The following is a 12363-nucleotide window of genomic DNA, read 5'->3' on the forward strand; positions in this document are numbered from 1 at the left end:
AATTCCTCAAAAAAACGAGACCTGCTGAATCAGACTGAAGGACTATCTTGTCCAGCATTCTGTCCGTGGCAGGGCCAACCAGCTGCTGGTGGGAAGCCCGCAAGCAGCACACAAACAACTGAAACAAATAGGCTTATTGTGTATAATACTGGAGGTGACATATTACCATCAGGACTACTGTCACTGATAGCCTCATGAATATGTCTAATCTCCTTTTAAATTGGTGACCATAATTCTGTCTGGTAGCAAATTCCATAGGTTCAACTGATTCTGTGAAGATTTAAGTAACTGTTGTGAATATCCCACCAATCAGTTCCGTGGGAAAACCCCAGGTTCTAGAATTGTGGAAGATGAAGAAAAATGTTTCCCTATCCATTTCATGTGTAATTTTGCCCACCTCTAAGCATGTGTCTCTGTAGTCACCTCTTTCCTTACCAAACAGTCCCTGACCCAATATTTCGTCATAAGGGAGTTTTGATCATTTTGGTTGCCCTTTTTTGCACCTTTTCCAACCCTACGCTAATATTTTTAAGGTGCAGTGAGCAGAAATGTACACTGTATTTCAGGTATTCTAATTATACCCACTGTGGAATTTGCCTTAACAGCAGCTCCAGAATAGATTCAGCTGTCTCTACAATACCAAAATCTCTTAGTCGCCACCATCTAAACATACAAGAAGGTGGGTCCTTTCACCCTAGTGTACATTGCTTTATGCCAGCTGGATGAATAGTCAGGAATGCTGGGAGCTGAAATCCCTAGTATCTGGAGATTTTCTTTCTACCCGTCCCTAATCTACACAGAATGATTGGCAATGATTTTCAGTGAGCTAGCTTCTCTTAATTGCTGGGCATATCCACCGGGGGGAGGGGGTGGGGGGAGGGACTCACCTGAGTGAACAGGGATACACGATGCTGTGGTGATGGGACATCATATATATCACATTTGCTCTCCGGTGCAGATGCCAACATCGCTCTGGGAAGAGTGAAGAGGTGCTGGGGGTGGGGGGGTGGGCAGGGCAAGGAGGTGGAAGAAAAATGAAAGGTTGAAATTAATGTAAGGGTTCTGCAAGCATTTCACAGGTTCAGCCACTGCCATTATTTCTGTGTTTTGTCTTTGCCAAATATGATAGCGAAGTGCAAAATTACTGTGTGTGGAACTCAGTTGGGTTTTGGCACATTGATTTGTTCTTGCTGCTCATGTTATCTGACTGCCTGACTGAATGACTGGCAGATCAAAAAGGTTTGTCAGGTACAAAAGAATGAGAAATGTGTGGTTAATAAAAAGTTGGGTACGTAAGGCTTCAAAGAATAAAATAATCGTAAGTCCAATACTCTAATCATGACACCACCTTGGTTCTAAATACTGGATACAAAATACTAAAGACCAGGAGATGTCCTGTGGATGCAGGTGCAATGAGGATACTATTGGAACCTGACTTCCTGAAGCCAAGGCAGCAGTTTCAGTAAAACTTTTAATCATAATGATTTTAGTAATTAGGCATACGCCTTTATAGTTTCAAAAAATCCACAGGTGACAGATTACAGTGTAGTTCCTTGACAAGAATCAGTTCATGAACATCACAACAAAAGCCCTAATCAGTCTTGGGTTCTGCACAGAATGCATCCAAGTAAGTTCCCAGTTCCAGAGAAACTAGGAAGCCTCCCAGCTTACTAAACAGAGCTCCTAGAAAGCCTACTGCCAATTGCTTTAGTTTAAATATGCTGGAGTGGTCACTAAAGAGTCAGCATTTGACCCTGGGAAGGAGACCTGGCTCTTAGACAGTTGCCATGTCTCATCTGATTCCTCTGTTCCGGCGTGTGGTGACCTGGAGCTGACAGACACCCTGGCTATGGGTGCAAGGCCTGGAGCAACAAAGGCAATTGGTCATGGTTGCCACCAGTGCCATAATAACAAGGCTAGTCTCTCAGTCCCCAAAATTCCTTGGGCTCTTGGGTCCTTGGGAACTGCTGGCCAAAGATCCGGCAGTCTCAGGTGCTGGGCTTCTTTGCAGCCCCCTTGTACCTTTAGGAGAGCAGCACTTGCTCAGCCTGTTGCATTTAACCCAGTTTTTAAGCCAGCCTGAACATGACCAGTAATGTGGTATAGCACTGTGTGAGTTTCCCAGTTCCACTCCTCAGCTCACACAGTCTGGGTCTGTACAGAACTGAAAAGGGTCGGTCAGTTTCAGAACACAAAGCAGTAAGTGGTTGGAAGTAGCAGTTCAGTGGCAAATGCAACAGAAAAGCCCAGTCTATCTACGGCAGCCCTATATTAAGTTACCAACCTGGTTCTTGGAACCAGGCAGACTCCGTAATGCAGTTTCTGTGGTACCTGTGTTGGGCCCTCCCTTTGTAGCAGAATTCTGGATGGAAGGGATGTCTTGATCCATATTACTCTGATTCCAGGCCTGGTTTTGGTAGACAATCGGTGCCAGCTGATTAAGGAGAGACAGTGCGATGCCGTGCACTCTCCTAAACCCCTCAGCTGCTCTAAAATACCACTATTCATGATATCCCTCCAGTTCAGCAGACTGAGGTGGGAGCTCGAGGCAACCCTAGCCCATAAAAAGCATCAGAAGAGTTTCTTCAGAAATCTGGGATGCATTGAGCTTTATTTCTTATTTCTCAGCACTCCAAGTGTCTAAGACTGGACAAATGTGGGTTCAAATGCCAGTAAGTTCACTGGGTGTTCTTAGGGTGATCTTAGGATCTTATTGATTGATTGATTGATTGATTGATTTATATCCTGCCTTTTTCCTACAAAGGGCTCAAGGCAGCTTACATCTCCTCCTCCGTCTTATCCCACAACAACAACCCTGTGAGGTAGGTTGAGCTGAGAGTCTGTGACTGGCCCAAAGTCACCCAGGTGGCTCCATGGCTGAGCGGGGAATAGAACCCAGATCGTCTGAGTCCCAGTCCCATGCTCTTAACCACTACGCCACACTGGCTCTTAGGACCTTAGGATGATCTCACCCAGTGAGATCTAAGCATGAGATTTCATCCAACCTAAGTTCCCCTTCCTAAGAGTGGACTGAGGAGAACTGTGTGCAAAGCCCTGTTCAGGGCTCCTGAGAAACCGCTTCATCAGTGAGCACAACTTGTGGCACAGTCCTTGAACTGTTGCTCTGCCTGATTATTATGATTATTATGTTCTTAGGCGGATTAGCAAATAAGCCCCTTTGACAAGTCCTTCTGCAAGTTCTCCTTATCCAGAACTCTGCATAGTCAAGGGACCCATTCTCTACACAGAGATGTAGTGGCCTCTTTTCACATGTCCTGCTCAACATACCGGTATCAGGCTGGAGCCGGTATGATGATGCTGGAGATGCCAGTGGATGCCAACCCACTTCTCATGCTTTGAGTATCACCTGGATGCCCCTGTTTGTTGTGTGTCCATTGTCTCCTGCTCAGAAAAAAAAATACCACTGCAATATTTAAGAGAGATGTATTAAGATGAGGTGCTGTGTTTCCTTGGCCAGATTCTGTATTAGACCCTCCAACAGACGAGCGGCAGCTTTGACCAGCTGCTCTGGGAACAGCTGATCATGCCCTCCAGCTGTCCCCATATGAGTTGGATCTACCCTGTTTCTATTCTTGAATTCAGCTGGGCTGTTTGAGCTCCATGTTCTGTGGGGGGGGGGGGAGCGCAGTGTGATAGATTAGTATGACACAGTTGTTCTTTGTAGCAACAACTGTGATGTGTATATCACGTAACCCCAAAAAACTTCACATTCTCAGGATTAACATCTGAAAGATGTACTACCTGTTTCAAAGTACCCATTAGCAATCTAGTAAAGTAGCTGTAATTACTCCTTTTTACCAGTTCTCATGAGAACTGCCATGCTAGATCTGATGGTGTTCCATCTCATTCAGCATTCTCTATCCATAAGTAGCTAAGACCTCTAGAAAGCTGAGCTGATGGTGATGACAACCCCTAGTGTCTGTTTGTCTCCAGCACCTGATACTGCCTGTGGAAGTGCAATTGTAGCCATCAGCTTTTGCTGTTTGAGATATAAGCTTCATAAATTTGTCTAAGTCTCCCTCACACTCTATCCTCTTTTCAGCAATACAGAGGTCCAAATTATTTAGCCCTTTCCCTAGAGAGATACATGCTAGATCATTGTATTAGACTGTGGAGGAAATAAAACATCCCTCTTAAAAAAAAAGCAAGGAATCCTTTGAACACAAGCCAGCTGACGTATACCAGCCCAGTAGTGACTGCTGTGGCTGCCTCATTGTGATTGCTAAGACAATCCAGCTGTCACGGAGCCACATGGCCTTCACTGGAAATTGATGCGGACAAGAAGAGAAGGTGGAGGCTGTGGCAGAAAACTTTGAACTGAAGAGCCACTTGGTGTTCGGCTTTTTCTTCAGAATTTGTGAGCTTGTTTAGAGGTCGGTTGGAAAGCTGGAAGGAAACCCTCCTTCTAAGACCAGTGTGCATGTGCATGCAGGTGTGTGTGTGAGAGTGAAAGAGAGAGAGGGGAGAGGGTACAGGAAACGTGTAAAGCATGCACCTCCATGCTTTGTGCCCATCTGTTTTTCAGTGTCCCTTTGCCGTTTGAAGAGCCGCTTACGCTTGTACCTGATTTGATGAACTCTGGGTCTTCTCACTGAACAGTTTTGCAGCCAAAGCTGGTGCTTTACACTCTTCTTGTGTGATCGGGGAAGAAGCGGAGGAAGACGGTGGAGGAGGCGTGATCCAACCATCCATTTTTTCATAGATGGGTAATGGCGCAGGAAGTTTGTGTGCTGAAGGAACCTGGTAGATAGTCTGTGGGTTGGTTGGCAGACCTTGGGAGTTAAGCAGGGTGGAGGGTGTCTGGAAAGGAGTAAGAAGTTGGAGGCGATTGGCAGGGGCCAGGCCTTGCTTTCCATGGAGGGAACATTTCCACCAGCCCTCGCTCCCCAGGAGGTTTTGCTCGAGCACCGTCAGGATATCTCCCCTGCGGAAGGCAAGCTCATCCGGACACTCGGCTTTGTTGTCATATAGCGCTTTGGCCAAGGTGCTCTGGGGGGAGGAAGATACTAGATTAGGTGTGGGCTGCACTCATTATCAGTAGATTCATATGTATGTCCCAGGTAAGATCTAAGGTAGACCAGGGTCCAGTCACCTCTTCAGAACCTATTTGGACCCAGCACCTACTTCATTTAAAATTAATCACCATGCTCACAGAACTTATGTTTCTGAGCTAATAATTATACAATTAGATTTCACAGAGATGGTAAACCCATGACTGGGATGAGCCATGAGAATGAATGAGGGGGTGCATGACTGAATATTCCACCATACACAACCATATTCCCTACACATTTAAAAAAAAAAACCCCTGGATGTCAAAGAGACGAGTTCATGCCAAAGTTTTTATCTAACATGCTCAATTTCTGCGTGCAAGATGGAGTGGCATTCAGTTATGTGAGCAGAAGACACACACATCAAAGACATTTTGGGATAGTTACTGCATAGTATTTATCTTTTACTGTTAGTACAGAGTGCTTGATTTTATAGGAGAACAGCCTAGATATATATATATACTACAGAAATGCATCATGAAAATGAGAATAGAGAAAATTGGTAGGATATGATTATCTCTGGACGTCATCTTTGTACAAAAGACAAGGATGTTGTCACTGTACATGTCAAAGAAGCAGATGAAAAATCCCAAGGGGACAGTTCCTTCCACAGCATCCCTGTGGGTCACAATACCAGTAAGTTATTGCAGGGGCTTAGTATCACACACACACCTGACCAAAATGCATAAGATGCTATTAAGATGGGGAAACAAATCATGGAAGCACCTGAAGAAAAAATGTAGCAATGATTATTGGATAAACTTAATTTACTGGATAAATGTGTGTTCTAGACATGACAAACTGGTAACATTTCCAGATATCCTAACAGGTAAAGACTGTGCCCTAGAAGATTTGGTCATGGAACCAGCCAGAAAAGGGGAGAATTTGACTTAATCCTAACCAGCATTTAGGACCTTGTGTAAGATGCATTGTTAGGCTAATTTGAAACACTGAGCACAGTGCTATCAAATTGAAGGTATGGGTGACCAGATAATTGCCAAGTCCAACACACATTTGACTTCAGAAGGGGAAACTCCCTAAAAAATTAGGGAAGTGCTTCAAAATAAGTTCTAAAGGAACATCGAGAGGCTGAGTTCCCATGACATATTAAACCACTTAGGTTTGAAAGCTCCGATGGTTTAGCATGCTGTCTGAATCCTCCATAGCTTATTTGGAGATGCTTACAAGGTCAGTGTTTATAAGCCACTCCAAGAATCCACAGCTTGTGGTAGGGTTTCTAAGCCACTCTCAGGCTTAAAGTGGCACTGCTTCGGGGAAAAATCCTGCCCCATCAGGGGTGAGCCATTGCATCTACTTCCCATCCTTGGAGACCTTACAAGGAAGCCCAGAACTGCACTTTGAGAGGCACTGCTATAGAAGACAAATGCCTGCATTTGTAATACTGTAAAAAAATATTGTAAAAAAATACTGTTTTAATTTTTAATTGATATAGATTGTATTGTACTTTTGTATTTTACTACACTGTATAAATTGTTCTTAACTGCCTAGAGAGCTTTGCTTATTGGGTGGCGCAGAAATGAAATACAAGTGTCATCCAAACCTGAATGACACTACAAGCACAGGGGTGGCCAAACCTGCTACAGAGCTGCTTGGCAAGTGTGGCAGAAGAGAGTGTGCTGCTCCGGCCAGGGGGTCCTGGGTGAGCAGCTGGGTGACACGTGCCCCAAGTGCCCCAGCGGCACTTGAGGACGGCTGTCAGATGCTCCCTGTGCTACCACAGCCACCAGCAGGAAGGGCTGGTGTCTGCGAGGGTATAGGTCGCCCACTGCTTGTCCTTGCAGGCTGAGCACAGTGCAGCTCGGCTCCTCCCCAGTCTGGGGCTGCCGCCACCAATCCTACCAGAGAGGGCTTCTCTGCTGTAGCAGAACTCTTCTCGTGCCCTGCACAGCACCCCCATCCAGCAGCTGCAGCGCCAGGCAGGATCAGCACCGTGCAACAGCTCGGCAAAGAGGTCTCGAGCAAGCCACCTGCATCGTGCCAACAAGCCTCCCTGCGGCTTGCAAGGTTTATCCACACATCGGGGTGGGCGCTGTCACATCCCTGCTGCCCCCAAGGCAACTTCTGCAATTTCTGAGGGAGGACCGAGTGGCGAAGGGGCAAGAGGTGCCTTAAGACCTCTGCCATGCCTGATGGTTTGATTCCTGGTATCAGCCAGGAAGTCGCACCATGCAGGTGGAAAGGCATTCTGGTCTTCCTGTGTTACCTGAGCCTGCCGCTACAGTCACATTTCTCCATACTGCTTGGGGGTTATTCAAAACCACAAAAATACCTCAGGTAGAATCTATACCACAGATCAGAAGAAGTATGATTCTGTACAAAAGGAAGAGGTTAGCAAGCAGAGCCAGTGAAACTGCTGAAGGCAAGAAAGGGTATATCAGAACATTGCCTCTGGCCACAATGAGAACACAAATGAAGCCATGTATACACAGACAATTATGCAAACAGACCAGATGCAATCCTGTAGCCAGCAACCAGCTGCCTAAGGGCCATAAGACACTGTGTAGATGCCATGCCACGAGTGGAAGACCTGCTGGCAGGGCAGCACACCCACCACTCAGCCAGAGAAAGCTCCCCAGCTATGCTTGCTCCAGAGCACGGCAGGGCAGAAAGGGACATTACAGGGGGAAGCTGAGAGCAGGCAAGGATCCTAAAGGGTTCCTGACGTGCCTCCAGAAAGCACCTCATAGGGCTGGCATGGCAATCTTCAGAAACCGGTGCAAAGCAAGAGAGATGCCAGGGCTTGGTGGCTCCTTCCAGAGCCAGGGGCATGATGCCTATGAATGACCATTCATGGGAAACAACAGGTGAGGCCAGTTGCCCACATATCCTGCCTGTGGGCTTCCCAGGTGGCATCTGCTTGGCCTCTGCAGGAAACAAGATGCTGGACTAGATGCACTATTCCACAGAATTCCTCTTCTGACCAGTTGTTTAGACACTGGCTGAGTTCCCACAACAGAACGATCCATCCTGGCAAGAAGCCACTGGTGAATTGTTGTTTTGTGAAGCATTCATGATGAACCCAACAGAGAATCAGCTTCATCATCACTAGTTTGCACCCTTCCTCCCCCATGTTCCTTCAGGAAGCATCCTAGGTTACACCGTGGGAAGAACTGAGTCTCCTCTCTGACAGCCACAATCACAAGCTGATTTCATTTCACTGCAGCTGTCAGAAAGTCACTGTTGCACAAACAGCTTGTGCCCAGAAGCACAACAGCTTTGGCCGGGATAACAGGCAGGGGGCTACCTACCTCCCCCTTGCAGTAGACAGTCCCCTGCACGGTGCCTCAGCCAAAGCTGGAAGTTGACCCCCTGGCACCCCAGGACACAAGTCTTGTTTGTGCAACAGAGACAAAAAAGAATTGTAAAACAAAATCTTCCTTGTTCCCACGGTGCAAGCAGGAACTGTGCCTTGAAGTGCAGCGGGAGGACAGACAGGAGGAGCAGATCCCGGCCATCCTTGCGGGTGGCTTGAGAGAAGACCTCTCCAGCCACCAGCCAGGATGTCCACTTCTTCTCCTTGCAGGTGGGGTGCACACCCCTCAGGGAGGTGACACAGAGCCCAGCCCCTTGCCAGGGACTTGAGTGCCCCCAAGGGCAATGTGGGCACTTTGGAAGCTGCTCTCAGTGGCACTCACACAGCAGCGGCTTATCAGGCGCAGCAAAGGATTTCTGCCACTTGCAGCAGGCAGCTCTCTGGCTCTTGTGGCTCATCCATGGTGACTTATGTCCAGATTCGGCTGACACGGCAGGCAAGCTACTGTGAATAACAACAGCCCTAGAGCAGCACGTGGGTTTCCAGGGTGGGTTTTCTCTCTCAAAAACAAACAAACAGCCTTGGTGACCTGGGCTGTGTTCCCATGATACAACAACCAACCTATGATAACAAGTGTTGGGGATTCTTGTGTTGTCTGAACCAAGTTCTAATCTTTGTTGTGGCGATGCCATGAACACATGAAATATGGAAAGCATATTTGAAAAAATAAGCAAGTTCTATCTCTCAACATCTTCCTCCCATCGAATTCTGTACCTGGAGTTTCATTCTCCCTTGGCAAGAAATGCCCTGAACACATTCTGTTTGTTTACAGTTTAATCTTAATGTATCCAAGAAGAAAGGGAAGTCACTTTGGTTACTCCAGGCTGCAGTAACCACTCTTTTGCTGCAGCACTCTGGCTGCCTGTGCAATTGAGAAACCATGCGATGTCATGTAATCTGCCTCCCAGCTAGTTCCTTCACTGCTCATATATGTCTTCATTGTTTTTCATCCATGGGAATGTCTGAGTAGCAGCTTGCTAAGTCACCTTGTGAATGAGCTACGCAGTGGGGGTGGTTGGAGAAGCAACCCACAGTGTGCTCAAGAGACACTTGGGCTCCCTGTGGCTTGTTCTCCCCCTTGGTCCTCCAGCTGGTATCTCAGGGTGTTCTTCATGGGAGAACCTGTGTCGCCTCTTCCTCCCTGCTTCACTTACTACCCCTTTTCATTTCCTACTTTGAGAAAGAAAAACATTTGGAGCCTCAAAAATATCCTCACTGAAGAACCACTAGAAAAAGCCACGGGTTTTCAAGTTGGCTTGTTGCAAAAAACAAACAAACAAACAGTCCACCCTGTAGGAAGCAGATGAAGGTCACACATCATGACAACCCACCATGGCTAGTTACCCCTGATGAGTTGTCCTGTGTCAGTAGCTGAAGCCTTGACCCAACTTTCCCTGGTGATGTGCAACACTTTGATCCTCTAAGACATGCCCCTCATTCTATGTCCTGTGTTCCAAGATGAACAAGAAAAGAGCCTGCCCTTCCTTTTTGTGACAGCCTTTGAAGTACTTGTAGAGCATTATAATTTCCCCTGTCTATTGTTCTCAAGGCTAAACATGCCAAGTTCTTTCAGTCTCTCCTCATAGGGCTTTGTTTCCGTCCCCTCTAGTCCTCTACTGATTTTTTTTCAAGTTTGTCTGTGGCTGCCCAGAACTGGATGCAGCACTTCAGATGAGAAGAAGGGTACTGGTACTTTGCGTGATTTGGAAGCAATACTTCTATCAACACAGCCCAAAATAGCATTTGCCTTTTTTACAGCCATACCACATTGTAAGCTCATCTGTATCTTGTGATCTACAGTTCCCAGATCCTTCCTACTTGTAGTCTCATTGAGCCAAGTATCCCTGTTCTTGTTATTATGCATTTGGTTTCTTTCTGCTAGATGCAACACTTCGCATTTGTCGCTCTTACAATTCATTCTGCTGTTTTAAGCCCAGCTCTCCAACCTATCAAGAGCACGTTGATTTGTATTTTTATCTTTCAGACTATTAGCTATACCACCCAATTTTGTTCTGCCTGCGCATCTGATAAGCAGTCCCTGTATCTCCTTACCCAAATCATTAATAAAAGGGTTAAAGGGCACTGGGCCAAACCCTTCCATATTCTACTTGTTACCTCTCTTCAGTATGAGAAGGTGCCACTGATAAGCACTCTTTGGGTGGGTTCACATGGCACAACAAGCAGCTCTGGGTTTTTAACCTTTACTTGGTAACTTGGTGTCCTGCAACAGGAGAGGGTTGGTCCCAATGGCCTTTGTGGGCCCTTCCAACTCTGCTATTCCATCATTTGGTCTGTTGTGTCATCTGAACTCCCTCAAGGTATTTCTGCATGGCACATTGGTTTTGAGAAACCCTGACCAGAAACAATTACCCGTTCTATGGCGTATCGGTGCTAAAATGGTTGTGTGAGCTGGAAATCGCATGTAGGTACCAGTGTGGGGAAGCCTCTTCTGCAAGCCAGAGCGAGAAAGGGCAGTGGAATCCATTGCAGCACGCAGCCAGCTACCAGCTGAGCCTGCTGCCCAGCTTGCCCTGCTGCTTCTCCACGGGGCAAAGGGGGAATCAATCGAGTAGTGCTGCTTCTTTCTACAGTGCTGCCCAGCTGCATCTCGCCCCTGCCACTGACTCATGAGGAGCAGAGCAAGGCGCTTCACTCTGGTCCATACCAAGCGTCAGAGGGGGAATCAATCTAGTGGCACTGGTCCTTCCTGCATGCTGCCCAGAAGGCTGCAACTCCCTTGCTTGAGCATGGATCGGGCAACCCCTCCTGTTTCAGCCATTCTCTCTGGAGCAGAGGAGAAGTTGCCTGACCAGCTCCTGTTCTCTGCTACACTTCAAGGCATGACCCCTCTTTGTGTCACCTTGACAGCCGTGGCGAGCCAAACTCAGCTTGCAATTGTGGCCATCAAAGTAGGGAGCCTGATTCCTTAATTTGACACCAGGCCAAAGCCTTTTTATTTTTCCCTATTATTTTAAGACTTGATTTTTTATTTTAGGGTGGGGGGCTTTTATCAGATACTATGCTGTGCCTTTGTTGTTGAAGCATTCTGAGCCTTTTATGTATAGGAGGGGGTACAAAAGTTTTGAATAAACAAATAAATTCCTCCCCATGGTGCCTCCTGCAATAGAACCTGGTGGACTGAGCAGGAAGAAAAGGTGGATGGGGAAAGAGCAACCATGATGAGCCTGGTCCTCTTTTGGGTACATCCACACAAATGACCACACACAGTGGAAGGTGCATGGTCTTGCTTGTTGCGATATATGAATCCAGCCTTTGAGTCGGATCTGTCGGCACTGAGGGATCCTCCTTATAGTTGTTCCATCTCACCTACTTTTAGCTAGTTTGCTAATCAAGACAACATGGGGCACTTGGTCAACAGCTCTGCTGAGGTCAGGTTAGATTTTGTCCACAGCATCCCCACAGTCTACAAGAGGAGGTTACCCAGCCAAAAAATGAGATCACATTAGTCTTGACAAATCCATGTCGGCTTCTCATATTCACTGCATTATTTATAATGTGTTTGCAGAGCAACTGCTTCATAATCTGTTCCAGAAGGTTTCCCAGGGACTGATGTCAGACTGAGTGGTCTATAGTCCCAGTTTCGTCCTTTTCCCACTTTTGGATGGTAGGGACAATATTATCCCTCTGCCAATTATCTGGTGCTTCAACCATTGTCCAAGATTTTCTCAAAGAAACTAAACAGTGGTTCTTAGAGTTCTTCCACCAATTCCTTTACTACTCTAGGATGGAGTTCATCTGGCCTGGAGATCTGAACTCATTCAGAATGATTAGGTTTCTTAACCATTTACGCATATTTGCCTGTCAGTCTCAAGCTGCAATTCTGCCCCTTCCGCTTTTGCAAGGGAGGTCATAGGCCCTCTTTTGGGAGAAGACTCACTGAGTAGGTGAACCCCCATTTCTTTCCTTTGTTTCTTACAAGGCACATAGTAAAAGTGT

At 46.7% G+C, this 12363-nt stretch overlaps 1 protein-coding gene across 3 annotated transcripts in view; it reads right to left on the reverse strand.

Moving 5' to 3' along the window:
• Positions 1-12363, reverse strand: part of CASS4 (Cas scaffold protein family member 4) — a 48904-nt gene that overhangs the window by 10362 nt on the left and 26179 nt on the right. For all 3 annotated transcript variants that reach the window (XM_044455747.1, XM_044455745.1, XM_044455746.1), the window contains exons 2-3: positions 4585-5010; positions 888-992 (exon numbers count right to left, since the gene is read on the reverse strand). In XM_044455747.1, the coding sequence (XP_044311682.1) occupies positions 888-992; positions 4585-5010 (531 nt within the window). The remainder of the gene's footprint in view (positions 1-887; positions 993-4584; positions 5011-12363) is intronic.

This window comes from Varanus komodoensis, unplaced genomic scaffold (genome assembly GCF_004798865.1).
Source record: "Varanus komodoensis strain SLA01 unplaced genomic scaffold, ASM479886v1 scaffold8, whole genome shotgun sequence".
NCBI lineage: Eukaryota > Metazoa > Chordata > Lepidosauria > Squamata > Varanidae > Varanus > Varanus komodoensis.